The 26,289-nt window shown below is 42.7% G+C and overlaps 1 protein-coding gene across 1 annotated transcript; it reads left to right on the top strand.

Moving 5' to 3' along the window:
* The first annotated feature begins 2,743 nt into the window (after positions 1-2,743).
* RAB13 (RAB13, member RAS oncogene family) lies at positions 2,744-22,055 on the top strand. The gene is made up of 8 exons (XM_063438964.1): positions 2,744-3,227; positions 9,854-9,914; positions 12,385-12,445; positions 12,669-12,746; positions 13,453-13,542; positions 17,346-17,411; positions 20,921-20,971; positions 21,082-22,055. The coding sequence occupies exons 1-8, from the start codon at positions 3,104-3,106 to the stop codon at positions 21,151-21,153; spliced, it is 603 nt and encodes a 200-aa protein (XP_063295034.1). The 5' UTR covers positions 2,744-3,103; the 3' UTR covers positions 21,154-22,055.
* The last annotated feature ends 4,234 nt before the right edge of the window (positions 22,056-26,289 follow it).

Below are 26,289 nucleotides of genomic sequence, written 5' to 3'. Positions count from 1 at the left end.
GGTTAATAATGAGATGAACTAATATTCCATTACTGACGGAGTTAACGTTAGCCAGTCTCACAGTAACTCTTTCAGTATTAATCCTTACAGTGATGCACACTGTTGTGGACAGTAATTTTGTACAAACAAACATTCTGTCAGTGTTGTTTGATATGCAGAGCTGGCCCTTTGAAGTTTGGAACTTGGCTTCATGCAGGCAATTGGGCACTCGCGACCAAAAACATTCGCCACCACTGGGCTATAGTATTCATCAGCCCAAATAAAAATGTATTTAAAAAAAAAAAAAAAAAAGTTTTAAAAAGTTACATGCGCACTATCTGAAATCCCAATGAAAATGTAAAGAAGTAAATTTGTCTACAGTAATTTTTATATAGTTTTCAAGATATTCGTATTAATCTTTTGTAGGGGATATTTTTAAAGGCACACTCCAAGCACCATAAACATTATGATCTAATTCTAAGGAGTGCCTCCGCACCCCCCCCCCCCCCCACTGTCCAGCCTCACAGTCTCATTGGCTGAGAGTGATCAGCTGACTCTCATAGCTAATGAGCTGGCCCAGGAAGGTAGGGAGCTCAGGAGCCAAAAAGAAGCCCCTAGAAGGAGATTCCTGCTCTCACATCCAGATGTTAGGAAGTGGCACCCAGTGAACCCCAGGTAAGAAGTCAAACTGTTAACAAATGGTTTAACTACTTACATGGGGTGGCACCAGGGCACCATAACCACTAAGGTGATAGAATGGTTCTTCTATGGATTCCAAGGTGGAAAGCACAACCAATATAATGTATTGTGGCAAACTTCTGCAGCTTAAGATCTGCATCATCTGGCTTCTAAAAATGGAACTTGCCAAACAGAGCACCGGCATCGTGAATCCTGCTTATTCTACTAATATCAGAGGAGACGTTTGATGGACTGCTGCTATTGGGGAAATAATTAAGACATCTTTATATATTATTGTTATTATTTGTTGTCAAATTTATTATTTATATTTTTGAGTTGCCCATGGGCTTGCGCTCTAGCCAGGGTGACCAAGAAGAATGGACCAACCAGTATTGCAATGACTAGAAAAAAAGCGGAGTGTCAAAACGTTGAGGAATTACTGGAACATCTAGCAGGTGCCACGTTACTTAGTTCTTACGAGGGATTCCTTCAGAAAAGATGTCATACTCAATTTAATTTCCATCACAGTTGTCCGGTTTGTCTGCTCTGTGCGTCTCCTCTCACTTTCGGCACAGTCTGCCCTGTGTTTCTCCTCTTACTGATGGCACAGTCTGCCCTGTGTGCGTCTCCTCTCACTGGTGGCACTGTCTGCCCTGTGTGTGTCTCCTCTCACTGGTGGCACAGTCTGCCCTGTGTGTGTCTCCTCTCACTGATGGCACAGTCTGCCCTGTGTGTGTCTCCTCTCACTGATGGCACAGTCTGCCCTGTGTGTGTCTCCTCTCACTGATGGCACAGTCTGCCCTGTGTGTGTCTCCTCTCACTGATGACACTGTCTGCCCTGTGTGTGTCTCCAGTCACTGTCTGCCCTGTGTGTGTCTCCTCTCACTGTCTGCCCTGTGTGTGTCTCCTCTCACTGTCTGCCCTGTGTGTGTCTCCAGTCACTGTCTGCCCTGTGTGTGTCTCCTCTCACTGTCTGCCCTGTGTGTGTCTCCAGTCACTGTCTGCCCTGTGTGTGTCTCCAGTCACTGTCTGCCCTGTGTGTGTCTCCAGTCACTGTCTGCCCTGTGTGTGTCTCCAGTCACTGTCTGCCCTGTGTGTGTCTCCAGTCACTGTCTGCCCTGTGTGTGTCTCCTCTCACTGTCTGCCCTGTGTGTGTCTCCTCTCACTGTCTGCCCTGTGTGTGTCTCCTCTCACTGTCTGCCCTGTGTGTGTCTCCTCTCACTGTCTGCCCTGTGTGTGTCTCCTCTCACTGTCTGCCCTGTGTGTGTCTCCAGTCACGGTCTGCCCTGTGAGTGTGTTTCTCCTCTCACTGTCTGCCCTGTGTGTGTCTCCTCTCACTGTCTGCCCTGTGTGTGTCTCCTCTCACTGTCTGCCCTGTGTGTGTGTTTCTCCTCTCACTGTCTGCCCTGTGTGTGTGTGTGTTTCTCCTCTCACTGTCTGCCCTGTGTGTGTCTCCTCTCACTGTCTGCCCTGTGTGTGTCTCCTCTCACTGTCTGCCCTGTGTGTGTCTCCTCTCACTGTCTGCCCTGTGTGTGTCTCCTCTCACTGTCTGCCCTGTGTGTGTCTCCAGTCACTGTCTGCCCTGTGTGTGTCTCCTCTCACTGTCAGCCCTGTGTGTGTCTCCTCTCACTGTCTGCCCTGTGTGTGTCTCCTCTCACTGTCTGCCCTGTGTGTGTGTCTCCTCTCACTGTCTGCCCTGTGTGTGTCTCCAGTCACGGTCTGCCCTGTGAGTGTCTCCTCTCACTGTCTGCCCTGTGTGTGTGTTTCTCCTCTCACTGTCTGCCCTGTGTGTGTCTCCTCTCACTGTCTGCCCTGTGTGTGTCTCCTCTCACTGTCTGCCCTGTGTGTGTCTCCTCTCACTGTCTGCCCTGTGTGTGTCTCCTCTCACTGTCTGCCCTGTGTGTGTGTCTCCTCTCACTGTCTGCCCTGTGTGTGTGTCTCCTCTCACTGTCTGCCCTGTGTGTGTCTCCAGTCACGGTCTGCCCTGTGTGTGTCTCCTCTCACTGTCTGCCCTGTGTGTGAGTGTTTCTCCTCTCAGTACTCACACTGCTGACAGTCAGCTCACTCTGTGGTTTCCTTTCCAGCTGTCACACTGCCCGTTCCAGTTCCAAACTTCTCCAGATGTTCACATACAGCTCTGTCATGTCTTTCCTTCCTTTAATACCAGGGAGAACTTCCTCCATGCCCCTATACACTCCTTATAAAACTTCCCACTAATGCCCCTGTCTATTAGTTTCTCTCCTCCTTAATTCCCAGGAAATATCTGCATCCTCCCTGTCCCCTCCTCCCATTCTCTCCACCCACACCCTCTCCCCTTCCTCCCTCCCCCTCTTCCACCTTCTTTCTATTCTGCCCTCTCTCCCATCCCTCCTCTTCCCCTCTTTGTATTCTGCTCCTCTTCCTCACCCTCCTTCCTCTGCACTCCCTCCCAACTTTCTAACTCAATATGGCGAAATCCTATGATCACCTTTTCAAACTCCTTCTTATCGGGGACAGTGGAGTGGGGAAGACCTGTTTGATCGTGAGATTCTCAGAGGATAGCTTCAATAGCACCTACATCTCCACCATAGGTAAGTCAGTCTGTTTACACAATATTTGGGAAGGGGTGACAGCACTCCCCCCAAAAGTAACTATCTGCTCCCCCCTCCCTCCCCACCAGTCAGTATATATCGCAGTCACTGATTGCTGGGTTTATTTCACATCCTGGAACTAACTTTCAATCCCATTAGTAATCTGCTCCTCTTTATAATTCAGGGAATAAAAGTCAGAATAATTAAAAATGTAGCAATCAGCACGGACATTCCATTGGTTTCCATGACGACTGCTAACTTTGTATCGCTATCCCAGAACCTGCTTGTCATTAATAATGTGAACCCCACTCAGGATTTATAATCATCAAAGTTTGAGTGGCCCTGAATTTAAAGCAAATTTTATATATATATATATAATTTATTTTTAGGACAAAACTGGAAAACTGGTCCCAGTCATTTATGGGGTATGTTTACTAAACTCTGACATGTAGTGGATTTAACCCCCTAAGGACCAAACTTCTGGAATAAAAGGGAATCATGACATGTCACACATCATGTCATGTGTCCTTAAGGGGTTAAACCAAAATAGCAAGATTTAGGTTCAACAGCCAAGCTGTTGTTATAAATGAGTTGGATTTTATTTTTGCAAGTCAGCTTTCATTACCTAAACTATTCAATATGGATTTTATTAAGATACAACTTGCTGTTCAATTAAAGGGACGCTACAGGCACTCACACCACTTCATCTCATTGAAGTGGTCTGGATGCAGTGCCCCTGTCGGCTTAACCCTGCAATGTAAAACAGCGTAGTTTTAGAGAAACTGCAATGTTTACATTACAAAGTTAAAGCCCCCTCGCCATGACAAATAAGTATTTCATCTAACTGAGTCGAGAGATATACAGAGACAAACTAGGGGACGGCTTTATCTCTGTATATTTCCTCCACCTGACTTTCGTTGACTCTGGCGGAACTATAATGTCATCCTGACGGCTGCAGGGAATTGGCTCTGTCTATGGAGGGTCTCGCTGGATCCTCAATGCTGTATTCGGGCATTCACGAGGCTGATGTGACAGGAGCTGGAGAGGATGCACAGGAACAAGATGGCCGCACTCGTGAGTGACCGGTTCAATTAACAAATCTCACCTTCGCCTCTGTCCCGTGTCAAGGGGGTCTTTTTTAAAATACTCAGAAATTATATTGCTGTTACAGAGACACTCTCAACTTGTAAAAAGTCTTTCAATAGTTCATTAGGAGACAGAGAAAAGTACGCTTATTCTGTCCAAAATTCCAATCTCAACAAGACAGCCATTCATTAGTTTCATTAGGCTCATTAGTAATGCTTAATTAATCTTTCTGGGCCCATCACACTACATTTTGGGTGATGTCACCAACTTAAGCCTATTTTAACAATAATGCATTGTTGTTATGTGGGTCACTTTTTGCTGTGAATGTTCGATGCTGAGTAGATTGCTAGCTCTTTGACAAAGGTTCTGCCTCTTCTGCTTTCTGACCTCTTGCTGCAGCTATAAGGGATTTATTACTTAAGCCAAGACAATTTTTATTTATTTTTTTACTACTTTGCTATTTTGTCCTAAAATATAAAACTCCATTTTGAATTTTCCACAAAAAAACGTATGTACTAAATTCCAAACTGTGGCAAATTAAATTTGAATGGTAATATTAACTCTAAACTAGCCACACTCTGACTATAACTTGCTCCCAATCTGTTTTTGTTGTCTAAAATTTAGCTTTTTTTTTTTCTTTTTCATTTCAATTCAATACAAATCCATGTTTGGTGAATAACTTTAAAGGTGCCTCGATCTCAAGTTGTTTTTTTTTTAAATTTTTTTAAATTCTTTATTTTTGTAGTGCATAAGCTTTGAACAGTTGGTTGTGAGGTACCCGAACGGCAATCCTCCAACGCAGTATAAACAGCTGAACAGAGAGGTACATCATGAGATAGCTAGCACAAATTTTATATTTAAAGGTAATTGAGTATTAACATGGTAGGAAACAAGCTTAGGTAACATTATACTGAGTAACGCTGTGCAGACGTTTGAGTGCCTATCTACTGAGTGTATGAGTAAGGCTAACCGATGTGCCATGCTGGGGCGCACAATGTGTAAACATGTTCGGTCTAAACAGTATTCTGTAAAAGTAATTTAAGTTAAAAACAAAAACAATGAAGGGTCTCATAGCCAAGTTTTGCTCGTTACAGTGATTAGCCTCGTTGTGCTATCTAGCCATAAGTATTAAGTTGTGTAAAAGCTACCCAGGCATTGAGTTATGAACCACTGGGGGTTAATTTACGCTAGAGTAACTTGCCTTCATGTGCTGATATTAATAGGGGGTTTTGGATGAGACAGGTTATTACAGGCTTAGGCTTATGGCAAGATTGGCCAAGCTGTGCATTATGCATTAGGGAGAGGCCATTGATAAATTAAATATGCCTGAAACTGCAAGGAACTTAAATGAGTAGCTGACTACATGTTGGTTATTCTTCTGCGCAAGCCTAAGTAAACAAACACGTTAGGTAATAGTCCCCAGAATGTCCCCACAGGGTAATAAACTAATCTTGAGTGGATAGGAGATTTTTATTTTATTTTAAATTCTTTATTTTTGTAGTGCATGCATCACCAAAATTTACTCCAAAGCTACACCAGCTTCTGAGTGCAATTTACAGTATTCGACAGAATCACAGGTGGACACAGCACAAATTTTAGATTATAACAAAGAATGGGACAACAAAAGAAAACAACACAGTCAGTTAATGTTGAGTTGGAGAGCATGTAGCGTTCCATACATGGACAGGACCAAAGTCCGTTGTGACAAGTAGAGGCAGTCTCACCTCCGATGTTACCCACTTACACAAGAAGAGGCACACTGACCCTGGGATAGGCCTGGAAATTGTCAAGGAAAACATCGATAAAGTGCAGCCATTGTACCCACCCATACAATATACATGTACATTGTCATCACATGCCTATCTCCGGCCAATGCCCAAGGTGACCGCTGCTGAAAGTGAGGTAGTGTAGAGTGCGACTGGCGCGGCAATTAGGTCGAGTTACCAGTCTCCATCAATGCCCAACTTACACATAGACTACATTGCTCGTCCAACCGTGTCTCCGGGTCTGATGGAGGTGTAAAAATAACTCCACCTCCCATGGAGAATCCAGAGGGAGGGGTGCGATACTGATTTATAAGAAACAAGAAAGATGAAGGTGGAAAAATAGAGTAAGGCGAGAGAGAAAAAGGAGAGGTAGAGCAGCTGTCTAAAAAATAGAAAGCAGATTAGACGTGGGGAGAGGAAGGGGAAGGAAAAAGAGGGGGGGAAGAGGGGGGCTTCCTACGTGAGGCCCTACCTTCTTTCACAAGATAAAGTGCCATCAAGCTCTACCCGAGCCCAGTAGACTACTGTCCCATGGCTCCCAAATCTTTTGAAACAAGTCTATTCTCCCTCGCACTCTTGCAGTCAAGTCGTCCATGATTCTACACTCTCTAATCCTAGACGTCACTCCGGAAAGGAAAGGAGATTTTTAAGGTTAACCTGCGGTTCTCTCCCTGCGATTGCTGTGTGCAGGAGAAGCTGGTGAGGGCAGGTTCCCCAGTGCTCAGTCCAAGAGTTAATTCAGCCGATGCCTTCCAAAGGGGCTCTACAATCCCGCAGCTCAGAGGGGCACAGTGAGCCTCTGATTCCAACAGCCGACACGTGGGGTCGATCTGCCGCTGGAGTGATAAGCAGGCGAATAGCGGGGTTTGTCAGTCCTCTGGGCGCAGGGTTCAGGAACCCGGAGCGGCCGCTGCAGGGCCTTAGGTGTCTGGAGCGTAAGTCCGTTACGGCCTGTATCGGGTCTAGAACTGGAGGGTTGTGTGTTCGGCTCCTGATAGCTTGCCCTCCGCATCGCAGCCGTGTCTTTCCACCACAGTAGGAAGTGAGGGGAGAGTGCATCATATCGGTGTGGTCCGTTACCCGGTTTCCGGCAGTTGCGCCCCGGGGGATGAGTCTCTGTTGTGGTTTCAAGCGAACCACCAGTGGGCGAAGATTGGGGTGCCGCTGCTTGCGCCGTGATCTTTGTTTTGCTGCGTAAGGGCCCCCTCTGAATGGCTCGTTTGTGATGCCTTGTCTGGGCCGTGTATGAGGGTGGCCCAATGATGGGTTAGGTCTTAGCTTGGACTGCATTGTTTGCCGGTGTCGGGCCCTTGGTGTCTCTAAAGGCCTCTTCTTCCTCTGCGGTGCCAGTCGGCTGTTTAATTGTAGCTTCTGCTCTGGGGGGTTATCCCCTTGTAAGGGGGCTGATTGACATAGTCTGCGTTTCAGCTTCTTCCAGAGCTTCACGAAGTGCCTATTTAGCCTTGCTTGGAAGTCATATACAGCCTCGTTGTGGTGCTCAGCTTCGGCAGCCTCGGCCATTTTGGATGAGACCTTGCGCTTTCTCTTTACCCCCGAGGCAGCCGACACTGCATCAGCTTGCCTGGGGTAGCCTCCTCTGTGTGGACCGGGATCTCCCCCACCGGTCCAAAGGGGGGGGGGGGTAACGGGGCTCGCTCTCTTTGAGTGTGTCGTTCATTTGCCTCCGGATTGGGAGAGCGGCCGCCTCCCCCGCCCGTCGTGTGCTAGGCCACACTGTCGGTCCCGGTGTCGTCTCCCAGCCTCCCACTTCACGCCCTCTGTTGCGGGGTGTTTATAAGTATGTGGTGCCGCTGTTCGTCTCTGAAGATGCTGCCTAATATCGCTTGTATTATCAGATGTGAGCAGGAGCTCCTGAGACACACGTCTGGTAGCCATGATGGTTAGGCCCCGCCCCCTCTCTATCTTAACTTTTATGACTAGCCTTTGTGGAAATGCTACACTACAGGGCTTTATTAAAGGGACACTATAGTTACCAGAACAACTACAGCTTATTGCATTTGTTCTGGTGAGTAGAATCATTACCTTCAGGCTTTTTGCTGTAAACACTGTCTTTTCAGAGAAAATGCAGTGTTTACATTACAGTCTAGTGATAACCTCACTGGCCACTCCTCAGATGGCTGTTAGAGAGCCTTCCTGGGTCATGGCTGCCTAAAATGCATCCAAACATTCAGTATCTCCTCCCTCTGCATGCAGACACTGAACTTTCCTCATAGAGATTCATTGATTCAATTCATCTCTATGAGGAGATGCTGATTGGCCAGGGCTGTGTTTGAATCATGCTGGCTCTGCCCCTCATCTGCCTACTGGTCAGGCTCAGCCAATCCTATGGGGAAGTACTGTGATTGGATCAGGCCACCACTTCTAATGATGTCAGCAGACTGCTTGTTTTTCTGGGTCTAATAGCATGCAGAGTTACAGCTTCAGGCTTGAATACAGTAAGATTTTGCTATATTTATGGAGGCATGAGGGGCCCAGGGGGCTAGATGGTGGTTTTAACACTATAGGGTCAGGAATACATGTTTGTGTTCCTGACCCTATAGTGATCCTTTAAAAGATTTGCTGCAATAATGATTTATGTTACAAACGTATCTCTGATTAGGCACTGGTTTAGCCGTCTTTGCCATTAAAGCAGGTCTGCAACCCTCTCCCCCACACCCAAATTCAGAAGTTCATAAAGATAAAATCTTATTGAAAGGCTCACAGTGACTGTGTTGGTATTTCACTAAATTTCCAACGCTGTCAGAAGATATCATAAGACAAAATAAGGGCTACTTCGTTTACGTATTTTTCCTTCCACTTGACTTAAGGCCTGGCTACCGCTGTCATTTTATGTCTATTCCCCCAACTGTCATTAGTGATGGTTCTGAGGAAAATGGTATTGCGTATGGATATTTCATTCTCGTGGGATCCTCCATAGACATCAGTGTTATACCCTTGCGCATGCGCGAAAGAACAGCATTGACATGGGCTCCTGGCAAACAAAGAGCCAGGAACTAAAGAAGAGGTGGCAATCACAAGGGACAGGTTCAGGTAAGTAAAACCTACCTTCCCCTGCACCCCGGCCACCGCACACCCAACGGCAATATCATTGGATGTCTCTGGAAAAAATGTAAAGACCCCAGCAGGTGACAGAGCCGCTTTAATAGCTACAACGAATGCTATGTGTTCAAGAGTGTCAAAAATAAATGTCCTATAATGGCTATATACTGATTATATTTTGCAATTTCATTGTCGGTTCCGATCATTATCCCGTATAGTGTGTATGGAAAAAGGAAAATCCTAATTATTAACTCAATCCTTCTACGTGTGAGCCAGGGATTTTCCAGTCGCTGTAGTTACACCACATGCATTGCACCAACATAGATGGCAGCACTCTACAATACCAAACAATTATAAGAAACAAATTGGCATGCAGCAACAAGCAGAGACCTGGATTCTGGTAACTGGATTTGGCTGCTCCCAGACTGTTTGGGCTAGATTATTCCTAGGGAATACACGACACAGTTTAAAAAAAAAAAAAAAAAAAAAAAAAAAAAAAAAAGGATAGCAAATTAATATAGAGAAATAAAAAATGGAAAAATCATAAAAAGTTAGTCTGTTCCAACTCTTTCTTTACGTCAGTGCCGTGTATCCACTACCTTTTCAGGAAAAATGAATTAAGGCAATTTTTTTTGTTTGTTTTTGTTTTTTTTACCATTTGTCTCCTGCTGTAATACAGTGGTTGCATGTTCCTTAATGTGTTTATTTCAACAGGTATTGACTTTAAGATCAGAACAACAGAAATCCAAGGCAAGAAAATAAAACTACAAGTTTGGTGAGTTTATATGAAATACTAAAAAGAGGTTATTTTGTTCCCATTTGTGCCTCGGGTCATAGCAACCTCGCTGAGGCTGTGTAAATTCGACATAAATGAACAAGCAGTTAATAAACAATTTTTTTTTATTTGCTTTGTGTGTCGGTTTCAGGCGGAGAAAGTTTGTTAGGACAGATGGTGAATGTTTGAGTCAACAATCTTGTGTAGTGTAGATAAGATATTATTAAAGCAATGAAGGATTTCCAGCACTGATAACAGTCCCCCTCACAACAAAAATCCAAAGAGAATAGTTCCTAGGGTGAAAGTTTGCTGGTGGCAATGACCTGTTTAATCCCTTAAGGACCAAACTTCTGGAATAAAAGGGAATCATGACATGTCACACATGTCATGTGTCCTTAAGGGGTTAATAGAAAACGGTTTCTGTTTTGTTCTAAATGGGTGCCCTGATTAGGTCATGAAGTTGTCAAGTAATGGTTGGCATTGCCCTGTCCGAAAACCACATCCCCAGACTTTTTATTTTGACGAGCGACATATAGGTTGCAGACTGTCCTCCCAATAACCCAACAACGCAGCTCTGTCACACGGTGTAAGGAAAACTGGGGTAATGTTTACTGCAATGAAGCCCTGGTTGGCCACCGTACCGGGCAACATGCCACCCTGACTGTGTGCACTCTGAATACATTCCCTCTTTACAGGATGACACGTCATCAGTGATTCTGAACTTGCCAAGTCTGCAATTAGCAGTTATGTCCCAGTGCGAAAGACTGTGACTCTTTGACCCATGAACGCAATGTTAACAACAGGGAATGTACTTTGTGCTCATGCAGTTTAGGAATGAAACTGCTTCTGTAAAAGGACCTTTCAAACATACAGGGTTTCATTCACTAAACAGTGGCTGCAGTGAATGGAAAACCATGTGGCTACATTTCAGCCAATTTGGAAGAATTCTAAAACTCTGCTAATCACTGCTCCTCCAGCGCCTTTCCAATTGATCCCAAGCTTTATAAGATTTATATTGTGTTAAAATATCAATGTTTCCACCTTAGACAGCACTATTGGATTATTCACTAAATGGTGACTTTTTGGAAAAGAAATAGCTGCATTGGAATAATTGTCCAGTTGTCTGTGCACTGCGGGAGAGGAATACGACCACAGGATCCGCCATAGACAATGTGTTTTTCCCTACAATTGTCACTGACGGCTGAAGGAAATGACAAATCTTGATGGCAGTAGTTAAAGGGACACTCCAGGCACCCAGACCACTTCTGCCCATTGGAGTGGTCTGGTTGCCAACTCCCACTACCCTTAACCCTGCAACTGTAATTATTGCAGTTTTTTATAAACTGCAATAATTACCTTGCAGGGTTAACTCCACCTCTAGTGGCTGTCTACTAGACAGCCACTAGAGAGCACTTCCTGATTCATAGCAAAGATTTTCTTTGCTAGAGCGTCGCTGGACGTCCTCACGCTGTGTGAGGACCTCCAGCGTCGCTCAATTCCCCATAGGAAAGCATTGAAAATCTTTTTCAATGCTTTCCTATGGGGAGACCTAATGCGCGTGTGCGGCATTGCCGCGCATGCTCATTGGGTTTCCTCAGCCGGTGGGCGGGATCAGTCTCGCCCACCGGCTGACGTGATTACTGGGAGGAGCGACGCCGACCCGAAACCACCGCCGAGTGACATGTCACTTGGCGGGGTCTCAGGTAAGTGACCTGAAGGGGTTTTCACCCCTTCAGCTACCTGGGATGGGAGGTAGGAGGGAGAGGGGACCTGCAGTGCCAGGAAAACTGGCACTGGAGTTTTCGTTTAAACCTATTGTCAACGGGTTCAGAAGGGGTACCCAAAAGCTAGATCCCCAGATGTTTTAAAACTACAGCTTCCATGATGTTAGTCATTCTGAAGGCATGCAAAGCATCATGGAAGTTGTAGTTCTACAGTAACTGGGAATCTACCTTTTTGTAGATCCCTGGTGTAGAGCATATGCTAAGTAGTTCCTACTTTGTCTAATGAAATCTTTTGACTGTGTTGGAATATCAATGAAATCCCAACACAGTCCAAAGATATCATAAGAATGATAAGACATTAAAATAGCCTCTTTTAAATCCGTATGGTTAAATCCAATACTGTGACTGTGAGTATTTTATAAAATGTTTCTTTTTTTGGATGGGGTGGTGAAAACCGAGCCACTTAACAAAAAAAAAAAAAAATGTAAAAAAGATAATCCTTCAAAAGAACAGTCTATAAGGCACAGGTTAATGTCTTAATTCACATTTAAATTTTATCACTACAGACCGTTATAAAATAGTAACACCAAGCTTGTACTAATTAACTTTTTTTTTTTCTATTGTTAATTCCAACTGGAATTAACTTCACAGTATAACGTGCAGAATACAAACATGTAAATGACATGAATTAAAAGGTACATGTTGGGGTGTCTTATAAACATATCATTTGTTTGTTCTCCATACAGGGACACAGCAGGACAGGAGAGGTTTAAAACTATCACCACTGCCTATTACCGGGGAGCCATGGTATGTAAATGCTGTATATTTGCATCAGTTAACAGCTATCGCTAACTATCACGGATCGTGGAGAGGAGATATATGGTTGGAGCAATAAAGATATATCCTGTTTTATTCGTGTACCGAATGTTAACAGATGCTTTTTACACAAGTGATACATTTATCCGAGCGAATCTTGTTTGGCATAATGGAGATGTAAGTGTTCTAATCTGCGGAAATGTTTTTTTTCCAGGGGATCATATTGGTTTATGATATCACGGATGAACGATCCTTTGAAAATATTCAGAACTGGATGAAAAGTATTAAAGAGGTAAGAGGGGTGGAATGCAAGGAGGGAGAATGTCCAGAGGTTGATAAATGCAGGGGAAACAAAGGACGTGAAATAAGTGGAGATCAAACTGTGAATGGATTTCACTTGATAATTTAGATATTATCTTTAATTGCAGACACTAGTCATTAGGTTTACTTTAGAACCAGGATACTGGATGATTCATTAGGATTTAGAATTTACGATATTTATCTGTAAATGGGGGTTTTATGTCTTGGATCTATTATATTAGGTAGCAGCTAAATCTAAAACCTATTAAGATTTTCAAAGTTAAATGTGGGTGTGACCAGTAATGATTGACAATGGCTAGTTGCTATTCAAGATGACTAGTAAAGTCTCAGACTGAGTGATAGTATCTTGGAATGGCTGGCTATAGCTAGGCGTGTCAATCAATTCTGGGGATGGCTAGTTCAGAATCTTGGTGTGATTGATCAGGCCTGTGGTTGGCTAATCCAAACTAACACAGACTGGTAGAGTCTGAGATTGGAGTGAATTGTTCTAACTATGACTGATGAGTTCAGGGAATGACTAGTTCAGTTTAATCTGTAATTGTTCAGCATTGGCTTCTTTTTTTTTTATTGATAAGTTATTGGGTATGTCTGTGGTGACGATTTGGAAATGGGAAGGAGAAGACTTTCTTTCAGCTCCTTGTTATCTGATTTTTATTTTATTTTAATTTTTTTTACAGAATGCAGCCGTAGGCGTGGAGAGAATGCTTCTTGGCAATAAATGTGACATTGAAGTTAAAAGGAAAGTTCCAAAAGAGCAAGGGGAGAAGGTGAGTTTTTAAAGTATTCTTTTCAATAGCACGTACCCATATTTGTCTGTGTGCATCTTGTGTGTGTGTGACATCTGTTTGTGTTCTATATGCTGGTGATATGTGTTTTTTGTGTATATGTTTTTGTTGTCTATATATTTGGTATACAGGTGCTATCACCCCCGTCCTCAAGGCACACAAATAGTCAATGGTTTAGTTATTTCCCTTTCTATTCAAAGGGGGATACTAGTAAATCAGGGACCTTTTATTGGACAGCCAGTCGTTGCTAGTCCCACATTACCAATGCGGCCGAGGTAGTGGGTTTCTGACAAACCATCACTAAGCTGTTTGATATCTAACCAGGTGAGACACCAGGACACTCCAGGCAATGTAAACGATATAACAAGCTGTAGTGGTTATGTTTAGAGTTCCTGTTTAAGAATCCTGCAGTTTGTCAGTTGTGGTTGGAGTAAAACTGCCATCAGTTCCAGCCAGTACGAGGAGTTCTAGTTGCCTCATCGCAGTGAGCCTTGCTTGATTTCATTTAAGCATAGCTGCAAGGAGGACCTTGCCAAGTGATAGTGCTGTGATCATTATATATTTGTTTTTAATTTTTTTAATTTTTTTAATTTTTTAGTAAGCAATGACAAAAACTTGCTCACTACAGTGTGTAACATAAAGTATGGCATGATACGTCACAAAACAGGATGCTAAACATCAAGAATTCTTACGAGGGCATAGATAGAGTATAACAATCAGTTGAGTTCCAGTTCATAGAAGCAGAAACACAAGAGTGCAAATCAATATATTGTACAGGTCATATGGTGCCGCGGCCCAGTGGGTGTAAAATTAGGAGATACTAGTGTGACTGCTGTTTCAGGCAATGTGTGTAATTCTTGAAAGCGACCCACTGCTGGGAGAAACAGGCATCAATATATAATATTAAATGGGTGTCCTATTTCAATCTACTTGATTGGTGGAGTGAATAAAAGTCTACCAGGGCCCCAGGTGTCAGTGTATCTGGAATATTTTTTTGAGACTGAAAAAGTGATTTCTTCTGTTACTCGGGGGTGGGAAGGGGGTCTGCATGTTTCCACCGGGCCAGGATGAGTTGATTGCTGCGGTGAGGAGGTGGGTTATCAAGCAGGAATGGTGCCTGGGTAGGGATCAGGGCAGCCGGAGAAACCTTATGCATTCAGGAGAAAACGGGATTTGGACATTTGTTATTGATTGGATGAGTGCATGTATGCGTTTCCAGAATTTGATGATCAATGCTCATTGCCACCATATGTGGGAGGTATGTACATAAGGCTGGTGGCATCTCCAGCTAGCTTTGGATGTGGTCGAATGATGGTGACTCAGTTTTGCTTGGTGGTAATGCCATCTGGTCATGCGCTTATAGTTACTCTTGAGTGCTGAGATTAGTGGAAGATTTCTGTGTCTGCAGGAATATGTGTTTACATTGGGCCTTAGAGTGGGAGATCGAAAACTCTCTTGACCATTTCTCCATGAAGGGCTAAATGGCCTGGTCCCGGACAGGCTGTAATAGGCTATACATAGATGAGAGGAGTTTATTTTTCATGGGGTTGGTTGAGCAGAGTTATTCGAGTTTAATCAGTTCTCGGTTCCCTGCTGGCAATAAATTGGTGCATTTGATAAAATAGACCAGTTGATTCTACTGGAAATGTTGTAAGCCCATGGGGTCTGGGGTTGGATCCCTTGCTCCTTGAATATTGAGTGAAGTGTGAGGTATGTCATGGTGTAGTAATTTCTTTATATTTTGCCCCATTCTCCCTCTCTGAATAGAGTGTTGTGGAGGGTGTATAAGGGGGATGGCGGAGGTGACAGGTTCACTGATTGTCTCGTGGACTACCATATGCAAAGGGTGGCGGTAATGGTTGGGTGATCTCTATGTTGCAAGAATTGCTGATTAGAGTTGTGCCATAGGAGAGTGTAAATGGGAACCTTAACAAATGAGGCCTCAATCTTGGCCCATTGGGGCGTTGTCAGTTTTCGTCCAGTCATAATGTCTGATCAAGTGTACCGCTTTATGATGGAGCTCTGCATTAGGAAGTCCCAGGCCAACCTCCATTCGGTGTTGGCATAGGATGGAATATGCTAAGCGGGGTTGTTCGTGTGACCAAAGAAAGGTTGTGACTATTTCAGGTGTGGAGGCAAAAAAGTCTCTAGATAGCGTGCTTGGTAATACTTGCAAAATGTATAGTAGATGTGGCAGAACATAATAATCTTGAGGATGCTGAGCCTACTGAACCAATCATACTGGGGTTTATGCCAGGTTTTCAAGTCCTTGGATATTGTTGCTAAGAGTGGAGGGAAGGTAAGCTCATATAGGCGGTTTAGGTGTTTGGGCAAAGAGACCCCCAAGTATTTGATGGCTTCAGTGGCCCCTGAAAAATGAAAGCTCTGTTTGTGTTTTGTCTTGTTGAGTGGGTGTGCTCAGTGCCAAGATTTCGTATTTGGAAGTTGGAGATCCTATTGTACAGGGACATTTCCTCAAGGATAAATGGGAGGGTTTGCAAAGGGTCTGAGACCGTAAAGGGTCTGAGACCTTCTGGAGATACGGTCTCCAATACTGCATACAATACTCCAAGTGAGGTCTCACCATTCATCAGCAAATGTAGAGATTTTATATTCATCTCCACCTACCCTAAGACCCTGAATTTGTGAATTATCCCTAATCCCCTGTAGGAAGGGATCAAGAATGAAAATGAGGGGGATAGTGGACAACCCTGCCACGTGCTATTAGAAATCTTGACCAGTTGGGAAAGTTATCTGTTTATTGTCAGTCTGGCTGTTAGTGTTGAGTAGATTGCTCTCAGCCAGCCGAGCCAGCGAGGGCCAAATCCAAAGAACTGCATTGTAGCTATCACCAGGGGCCAGTCCACCCTTTTAAACGTCTTTTCGACATCGATTGAGATTAAGACACTGGGCGTTTTTGGATCGTTTTGCTAAGTACATCAGATTGATAATTTTGGTGGTGGTGTTCTTTGCTTCTCTGCCCGGCACAAAGCTTGATTGGTCAGGGTGGACTAGCCAGGGGAAGCAACGGCCTTAATCTTGTGGCCAGTATTTTGGTAAACAGTTTCATGTCTGTATTGTTGAGGGAGATTGGCGGGTAGCTGCCACAACTGGTCGTGTCTTTACCCGGTTTAGGGAGCAAGGCTATGGTGGCTACTAAAGCTGAGGGTGGCAAGGCAGGAGTTAGCAGCAATGAGTTGAAGGAGTCTAAGGAGGGTTGGGAGAGAACAGAAGAAAAGATTTTGTAATACTTTGCTGTGAAGCCATCTGGGCCAAGGCTCTTGCCTAGTGAGAGTTGCTTTGTTGTCTGTTTCAATTTGTTTAGTGTGATGGGGTGTTCTAGTGAGTCTGACACATTGCTTAGAATGGTGGATTTGATTTGTTTAGAGAGAAAAAAATTTATCTCTGAAGTGGAGGGTGGCAAATCTCTGAGATTATACAGCTTTGTTTAGAACTCTTGAAAAGCAGAGATTATGTCAGACATGAGGTGGACTGCGTGCTATCTGCTAGTTTAATGGAGGAGATGAATATTTGTTGTCTATGTTGCTGAAGGGATTGTGCCTGGAGGCGACCATATTTACCACCTTAGATGTAGTACGTATATTTAGTGAGTAAAGTCCTATGTTTAGCGTGCCAGTTCAGTAGTGTAGTAGGCTCAGATCTTTTAGCAGTTAATGTTTTGTAGGTGTTCAACGATTTATCAGATATGTGTAGTTCTTCCAGCTTTGTAATTTTGTTCAGTAAGAGTGTGGATCATTGCGTATTCTGTGTCTTTCCGTCTATAGCTCGCGAAGGAACACAATATTCGATTCTTCGAGACCAGTGCGAAGTCCAGTCAGAATGTTGATGAGGTAAGTGATGAGTTTAACTTGTATTCTGTATTTAAAGGAACACTATAATGTTAGGAATATAAGCATGTATTCATAGAAACATAGAACGCCCAATTGTTTAAAATACTTTCATTAGTCCCCGGCCTTATCTTATAGTTAGGATAGCCTTATGCCTATCCCATGCATGCTTAAACTCCTTCACTGTGTTAACCTCTACCACTTCCGCTGGAAGGCTATTCCATGCATCCACTACCCTCTCAGTCAAGTAATAGTTCTGAATATTATTTTTAAACCTTTGCCCTTCTAATTTAAGACTATGACCTCTTGTTGTGGTAGTTTTTCTTCTTTTTTTTTTTTAAAATTTGTATTTTATTACATTTTCATGAATAAGACATAACTTTGCTGTGTTGTATATGGGTAACATTATCATGAGTGAAACACAACTGTATCAATATATAAATATAAATATATATATATATATATATATATATATACACACAATGGTGGGTAATTTGAAGTATCTGATCACCACTGTCTTGGGGTATTTAGAAAGGGGCAGTGCTGTAACGCTCCGCTTTGGGTGATAGTCGCAGATAGTCCACTCCTGAGGCCCCTTCGGCTGTCCTGCCTTTGCCCGGTTTCCACTCTTGTTGATCTTCGGGAATATGGGCTGGGCGTGACATTGCTCGGGAGCAGCGGGGTGGAGGTGTTCTGTGGCTCAGCGCCAGGATGTAGCCCCCTTTGATGGTCTGGCCAGTCTCTGAGCCTGTCTCTCTTTTGCCTGCTTTTTGCTGTTTGGCGGGTATCTCTGTCCAGGCTGGGGACGTGCTTCAAGGAGTTTGTACAGCTCCTCAGGGTCGTCTGCCGAGGTCAGTGTGTAAGCCGTGTCGCCAGCTGTCACCTCCAGGGCTTCCTCCACCCCAACGGTATTTTATTGAGCGGTCTTGTAGTTTCCTTGCCACAGGTGCCAATTTGCGTTTTTCTACCAGCACTGGGAACGGAATGTCGCTGTAGATTGCCACTGGGCTCCCTTCGTGGGTTATGTTCCCCTGCGTTCTGGAGAACATCATGATCGCGTTCTTGACTGTCACATCTCGTGTCACCGCTATGACGTCTCTGGAGGTTCCCTCTGGCGCTGCTGGGAATTTTCTGACTGAACACCGAGGTGATCAGTGGTGGGGTTGACCCCCCCTTTGATTCCCAGTGAGTCGATGAGGGTCTGTGTATATTGTAGTAGGTTCTCTGTGCCTATTTCTTCTGGGATCCCCCTTAGGCGTATATTTCTGCGCCTGTGGCGCATTTCTAGCGTGTCACCGTGCGGTGTAACTGCTGCACTTGTGATGCTAAGCCCTCCATCTGTGCCTTGGTCTCCTGCATCTGGCTATTCCTGGCTGCCTCTTTTGCCTCTATAGCCCAGACTTTATTATGGACCTCCCCCACCTCTGTCTGGACCTTCTGTAAGTCCTCCCTCCATACCTTTCTGAGGTCTAGCAGAAGCCTCTTTATGTCTCCTTTTGTGGCGGGGGCTGAGTCTTCATCCGACTCAGGTGCGTCGGATTCTACGCCCGACTGTGGCGTGGAGATTACATCCTCCTCATTGGAGTCCTCCGACGTCTCCTGTGCTTTACTTGCTTCCGGCGCCATCTTATATTGCAGCTGCGGCTCGGGCCTTTCAAAGGAGAGCCTTATGTCTTGAGATCGGTGTGTCTCCGGACGCTGAGCTTTCTTATTTTTACGCCCCATTGTGTCTGCTGGTGGGGGGTGAAGTGCAGTAGCAGGTAAACCTGTATTTTTCGGCCAAAGGATTCTTTTTCGCTTCTCTGGCACGGAGCCTCGCATAGAGACGTACGTTCAGTCTCTCAGTTGGCCACGCCCCCAGTTTTTCTTCTTTTAAATATAGTCTCCTCCTTTACTGTGTTGATTCCCTTTATGTATTTAAATGTTTCTATTATATCCCCCCTGTCTCGTCTTTCCTCCAAGCTATACATGTTAAGTTCCTTTAACCTTTCCTTGTAAGTTTTATCCTGCAATCCATGAACCAGTTTAGTAGCCCTTCTCTGAACTCTCTCTAAGGTATCAATATCCTTCTGGAGATACGGTCTCCAATACTGCATACAATACTCCAAGTGAGGTCTCACCAGTGTTCTGTACAATGGCATGAGCACTTCCCTCTTTCTACTGCTAATACCTCTCCCTATACAACCACGCATTCTGCTAGCATTTCCTGCTGCTTTTACATTGTCTGCCTACCTTTTAAGTCATCAGAAATAATCACCCCTAAATCCCTTTCCTCAGATGTTGCGGTTAGGACTCTATCAAATATTCTGCACTCTGCCCTTTGGTTTTTACGTCCAAGATGCATTATCTTGCACTTATCCACCTTAAATGTCAGTTGCCACAACATTTTTCTAGTTTACCTAAATCATTTGCAATTTGACTTATCTCTCATAACTCAGTCTGACTCAGTCCTCAAATGGGAAGCTCCTATAATGGCTTTTTTCGGAAGACAGCCACTAGAGGTGTGTTTAACCCTACAAAACGTCTTACATTGCAGAGTTAAAATGGCATGGGACTGCACCCAGACCACTCTAGTGAGATGAAGCGGTTTAGGTGCCTTTAGTGTCCTTTTAAACTGCATCTTGGGAACAGTTACTGGATTTCAGTGCAATCTACAAACAGGGCCGGTGCAAGAATTTTGCCACCCCAGGCAAAACAAATTTTGCCGCTCTTTTGCTCCAACCACTCGTGCAGACTGACATGCACTGACCCATGCAGACTGACATGCACAAACACAAATTCTTCACAAACACACATTTGGATGTCCCATTGACCCTCTTACCTTGTGTTCCTGGCAGCTTCCCAGCGTGTATTTTTGTTGTTAGAAGTGTGGTATTTATGCACGGTGACTTGCAAAATATATTTTCAGGAAAAGAGATTGTTACGGTTAGTCATTTAATTTAAATTCTCACTGCTTATAGAAAGCCAGGTATGCGTCTGTTTTTATTATGGAAACATAATGCACTTAATATGCTCTAAAAACATCAAAATTAACCACTGAATGTCAAGCTGACATTATTTTCCTCTAATACATCTTTTAATGTTTTTTTTTTGTTTTGTTATATTGCATAACCTGGTCTACCCCAAGATTGGTGGGAGTTATACTTCTGGGTAGCACCTACCATTTACAGCTAACGTCCTAGATTCAGGCCCTATTCCTTTATCGATATGCCGGGAGAAGAGCTGGGGGAGAGAGAATCATGCTGTCTCTCTCTAGGCATATCATTAAAAGGGATTGGACCTAAAACAAAAAGCTGCTGCCTTGGAGTTTAAGACCCACTAATCTCAGGCAGGACACAACATCTGTGTTATAGTGCTGCTCTCACATTAAGGGCTGTTCACGACACATTGGTTAGTCACTCTGTGCCTTATGGTTTTTAACTTCAAGAACACATTTTATACATCGGTTTCCTTATTCGTGTGCAGAATTAGTGACATAGTTTTTGACACAGTTTTTTTTTTTTTCTTCCCAGGCTTTTAATACACTGGCCAGTGATATCTTATTGAAAATTACCAAGAGATCGGTATGTATCAATCGGCTCCACCCTTGGGTATAGATCTCAGATTGTGAATCGAGTCTTGCTACATTCCACATATGACTCTCTCTCTCTCTCTCTCTCTTTCTTTATTCTAGGCCCCAGGAGCGAAAGAGGTCGACTTAAAGAGCTCCACGAAAAAAAACAGCAACAAGTGTTCCGTAGTCTAAAAGTGCTGATTTTAATGGGTGCTGAACCCCTTTCTTTCATATTAAGACGAGGGGATACACCAGACTTCCTAATGAAAGGAAACACAAATTGGCCCGCTAGTTATTACAGCTTTGTACAAACCGGATAAGCTCATCGCATTCGGGAGGTATTACCCCATTGTCCTCTCCGTCAGCCAAACATTTAATTTGGAACCTCTCTTCCTGAGAACCCAACTAGTGACTCTTGTGGACCCAGGCAATGAATAGGAGAGAGATGAGGATGTAATGCAGACTTTTAAAGATCACCATTGTGAAATATATATATATACAAATCTGGTAGCATTGTAAACCATTTGTCATTCTTTTTGGGAATAAGTGACTTGAGCATGGTCAGAATTTAAGGCAAGTGGGGGACCATGAAATGGCAATCAAAAGGTTTATATGGAATAAGTATTAGTGGGTCGAGGTTGATCTTTCTTTATAAACTCCATGGGTAACGTAACACTAATATTTTGGAGAATGGGGTACACGTGCCTTAAAGCCCTTGCCTCAGATATTTATGAGGCACATTCTTGCAGTCTGGCAGATATTCTTTATTTGAAATGACAATGATCCTGTAATATGGTGGAGATATAAATAGTGAGGGTTAGTGGAATGTGGTTGCTTAGGATGTGTTAGAAGGTGAAGAATATTGAGGATGTAGTAAGAGGCCATCAATATTGTGGAGGTGACAGACATAAAGGGAGGAAGTGGAAGTGATCAGTATTAAGGAAGTGATGACTATAAAGAATTTAGGATGGTGGGAGTAATATGGTATAGATGGAGGAGGAAATTTGTCTAGAAGAGGTGATTACTAAAGATTTAAAAGGATATGAGATAATGGTGGAATATCGAGGACTTAGGAGGAAGAGATGCATATTGAGGAAATGTGATAGATGATGGATGAGAGGAGTAATTCGAGTGTAGAAGGAGGAAGAGACATGTATTGAGTTTCGTAGTATGTGTAACAGAGGTTTTATTCTATGATCCGAAATTTATTAAAGACAGTGTTAATGGTAGTGTCAATGGATTTACAAGATGCGTCCTCCTGCTTTAAGCTTGGAGTTTAATGCTGGTTGTTCTACATGTTTCTCTGCTACTATGAATGCCTAACTACAACATAAAGGGATGTTCTACAACATGAGTGTATATTAATAAAGTTCCTCACCCCTGGGTTCTCTCGTGAAATCATTGGTTTGTCAAACAAAGACCTGACTATAAACTTGGGGTTTGACACGTTCTAGGCAATTGTTAACCATGGGTGCAAATGTTTTCGACTGCTGGCTCTTTAATGTAAACTATTTTTATGAATCTATATGAATATATAATTCCCTGAATGATAGAAATATTAATGTCCCAATGTTGAGGTGAATTACTAAACTTAAAACTGTAGCTAATGGAAATCCAAATGTCAAACCGATGATTTTGAGACATTTTTCAGCTTAATTCTACAGTTTGGATTTGACTCTAGAATTTGGAATTTATTGACTAACCCTGGAGGCAGTATCCGTCATCCTTGTTCCCCCACCTTCCACCCCCCCCCCCCCCCCACCCATACATTAATGAAAGGCCTCCATCCCATAATAATAATATAAATATATAATAAATATATTGTCCATTTCTAAAGGCCTGGCAAAATTCACGGCTGCTTACAGAACTCCACCATATATCACAATCTGTGAGATGGGGAGGAATAGGTTTCATATTAACATGTAAAACAAGAGAGAATTAATGACTACTATGCTGACAATCAAAATGATTCCACCATCTCACCCAGCACAGATTCCAAAAGACTTGGTCCGCTATCTAATTATCCGCCGTGTTCCATAGGAAAGTTATGCAATGTCACAGTATACCCTATGACTGACAAACCTTTAACATGGCAAGATATTGGGATCCTATGTGACTACAATATGAGCTTTTCTGGTTTTTTATTTTTTTTATTTTCTTAAATTGCTTTTACCCTTGTCTTGTTCCCATCCATTCTTTTCTTTTCTCACCTATAAATGGAATAGGGGGATGTGTGCTTTGGCACAAGACAAGTCTCTGTTCTCCATAAACTGAAATTAATTTTGGCTCTATTTTTAAACTGCTCATCTGAAGTTACACAGCACAGAGTATCACGTGGCTAAATCCACTGTTATGTGTGTGCTTTTTTTAAAAAAATAATAATTTTTAAGAATATATTTAAAAGGGGATTTTCGCTCTCAGTATTTCTATTGAGGTGTTTTTTTGGTTTTTTCCCAGTCGCGAATAACTTAATCTAATAATTTAGATATCACCTATTAATTAACTTGTTTAAATGGATATTAACAAATATTTTTGCTTTTTATGTGATGGAGAGGGTGAGTCTTAGAGATAACATGCTGTTTTAACAATCTAAACACACACAGAAGTATTCCCTTAAGTGAGGATTTAACCCCTTAAGGACACATGACATGTGTGATATGTCATGATTCCCTTTTATTCCAGAAGTTTAGTCCTTAAGGGGTTAAAGTGAATTTCAAAATTTAAGACCGAAGTAGCTGAATTAGACGCATAGCTGACATAGAGAATGTTTCCAATTCAGCTATTTTTACCTTAGATTTGACATTCACTTTGAATTCCCACTTTACTGAATAACCCTGACATCTTAATTAGTGTAACCTTAGCATTCATAACACGACCACGCAACTAAAGGTATTAAAAGAAAGACATTTATTTCGTATGAGAGCCTGGGATAAATTTCTGCAGATTTTTAGCCGTATTGTATTTAAATTGTTCTTAAAGAATAGAATGTTTTATTTACAGGTTTTTGCATCACAGCCTGATCCAATCGCAATACACGTTATAAAACAAGTGCCAAACCTTGCAGTAAGAAGCGAGGTTCTTTTGTCTGTCCATTTCTTATACCAATAATAATGCGCCTTGTGTTAATATTTAGAAACGTTTTTTTCCCCCCCATGTAAATTCACTCAACTTTGTATCATAAAAATAACTTTTTTTTTTCTAACATATTTTGTCCTGTGTTTTATTGTCTGGGTGCTTATTGAATTTTATGAGTTAATTTAAAAAAAACAAAAGACCGAAACAAACTAACCAATTACATGGGAAAAAAATATGTATGTGTGAATTGAGAGTTTTTTCAAGGTGTGCTGTGTGTGAGCGTCATACTTATGAGAATTGTCGGGAATTCAAAGTTAATTTTAAATTTAAGACCAAAATAATAAAATGGGGACAAAAATCTCCAATACATATTTTTAGTTTAGTTACTTTGTCCTGCAAGGGACACTATAGTCACCAAAACAACTTTAGCTTAATGAAGCAGTTTTGGTGTATAGATCATGCCCCTGAAGTTTCACTGCTCAATTCACTGTCGTTTAGGAGTTAAATCACTTTTGTTTCTGTTTATGCAGCCCTGGCCACCACTCCCCTGGCTGTGACTCACCCTTTCTATCAGATGCAACTTACTTTAAAAGTTTTTATCTCCTCTCTAAATTTAAAACTTTAATCACACAAAGAAGGGTCCTGCAAGCTATTAACAGAGCAGGAGATGAAGAAATTCTAAATTAAACAGATTTTGCAATAAAGGAAGTGTAAACATTAGATGAAGTGTTTAGGAATGCCCTGCAAGTCACATGCAGGGAGGTGTGACTAGGATGTATAAACAAAGTGATTTAACTCGTAAATGGCAGAGAATTGAGCAGTGAGACTTCAGGGGTATGATCTATACACCAAAACTGTTTCATTAAGCTAAATATGTTTTGGTGACTATAGTGTCCCTTTAACCCCTTAAAGACCAAACTTCTGGAATAAAAGGGAATCATGACATGTCACACATGTCATGTGTCCTTAAGGGGTTACATTTGTTATCAGGTATATTCCATCCTCAGGCAACAGGGAACTGCTCTCATGCCGCACAGTGTGAGTGCATCATTAGACATGCTCTCACCTTGAACAGGCTTTAGAACTAGCAGAGAGCGCGTCTCCCCGTCTTTAATCCTGGGGAGCGGGGAGTCTGTCGTTCTGGTGTGCTAGCCATGTTTGTATTGCCTGGTCTCAACATTAGCATGGTGATTTACAAAAATGAAAACTTAAAGTAAATTTCACATTTAAGACCAGAGTAGCTGAACTGAACGCATAGCGGACTTAGAGAATTTATTTTCAGTTCTGTTATTTAGTGAATAATAATGTTGATGTGGGGTTTTTATTTTTTTTTATCTTTACAATCATTAATCAATCTTAGGATTATGAAACCACAACCAGTCAGTGTAATAATCATACAACGTATAGAACAAAGAAAATTCAAAGTCTGTTTTCAGTCAGGTAACCGTTTCATGCTTCAGTTGGAAAGATAAAAGCATAATTTTGGTGACCGGTGATCATTCTATTAATTGATTCTTGCTCATATTGTAAGTTTATAGGCCAAGGATCTTGTGACGAGGAGTATGTGAACATAAGATGAAAGGGTTACAGCAAGCACCATGACCACTTAGTGATTTGAAGTGGTGATGGTGCCTGGAGTCTGTACATGCACTTCTTCTCTTTGTAGCGCTGTACAGTCGGAGGGTGTAAATCCTAGACCACATCATTGGGGCACATTAGACTGTCCGGACCAAGAGTTTGGGCCTGCTAATGTGAAATTGGTGTAAAATTAGCATTTAATGCGGGCACGCACACATTCTGGCACCAGACAACCAATTGCTTGCCACCCATGTGTTAGGGATGTAATTGTGTCCTCAATGTCTTCCTTTTTCCATGGTACAATAAAATTGCATTTGGAGGAGTGAAATGCTAAACAATTGTGAGGTATGTTCCTTTTGTTATTGTGTACACTTGCTCGGTCACCCTATCTGAACCTGAAGATTGCAAAACCATGAACTCCCCTCAGCCTGATCTACCTCTCCCTCAGGCGAGTGGGAGTGATGTTGGTAGAGGGGGATTGGGCTGAGAGGAGAACTTGGCCACTGTGAATTGGAAAAGAGGCATGTTCAAGCTTGTTTTTGTTTGCGTGCGGGGATACCACCAAAGTAAAAAACAATATTTTATGGGGTAAAAAATATAGATTTTGGCTGTCGTAACACTTTAAGATAAACAATGTTAAAAAAGTGCCACTGTGTAGTGGAGACGAGGAAAATA

This window comes from Pelobates fuscus, chromosome 13 (assembly GCF_036172605.1).
Source record: "Pelobates fuscus isolate aPelFus1 chromosome 13, aPelFus1.pri, whole genome shotgun sequence".
Lineage (NCBI taxonomy): Eukaryota > Metazoa > Chordata > Amphibia > Anura > Pelobatidae > Pelobates > Pelobates fuscus.
The sequence above is the reverse complement of the archived record's forward strand: the minus strand, read 5'-3'. Positions and strand labels throughout refer to the sequence as shown.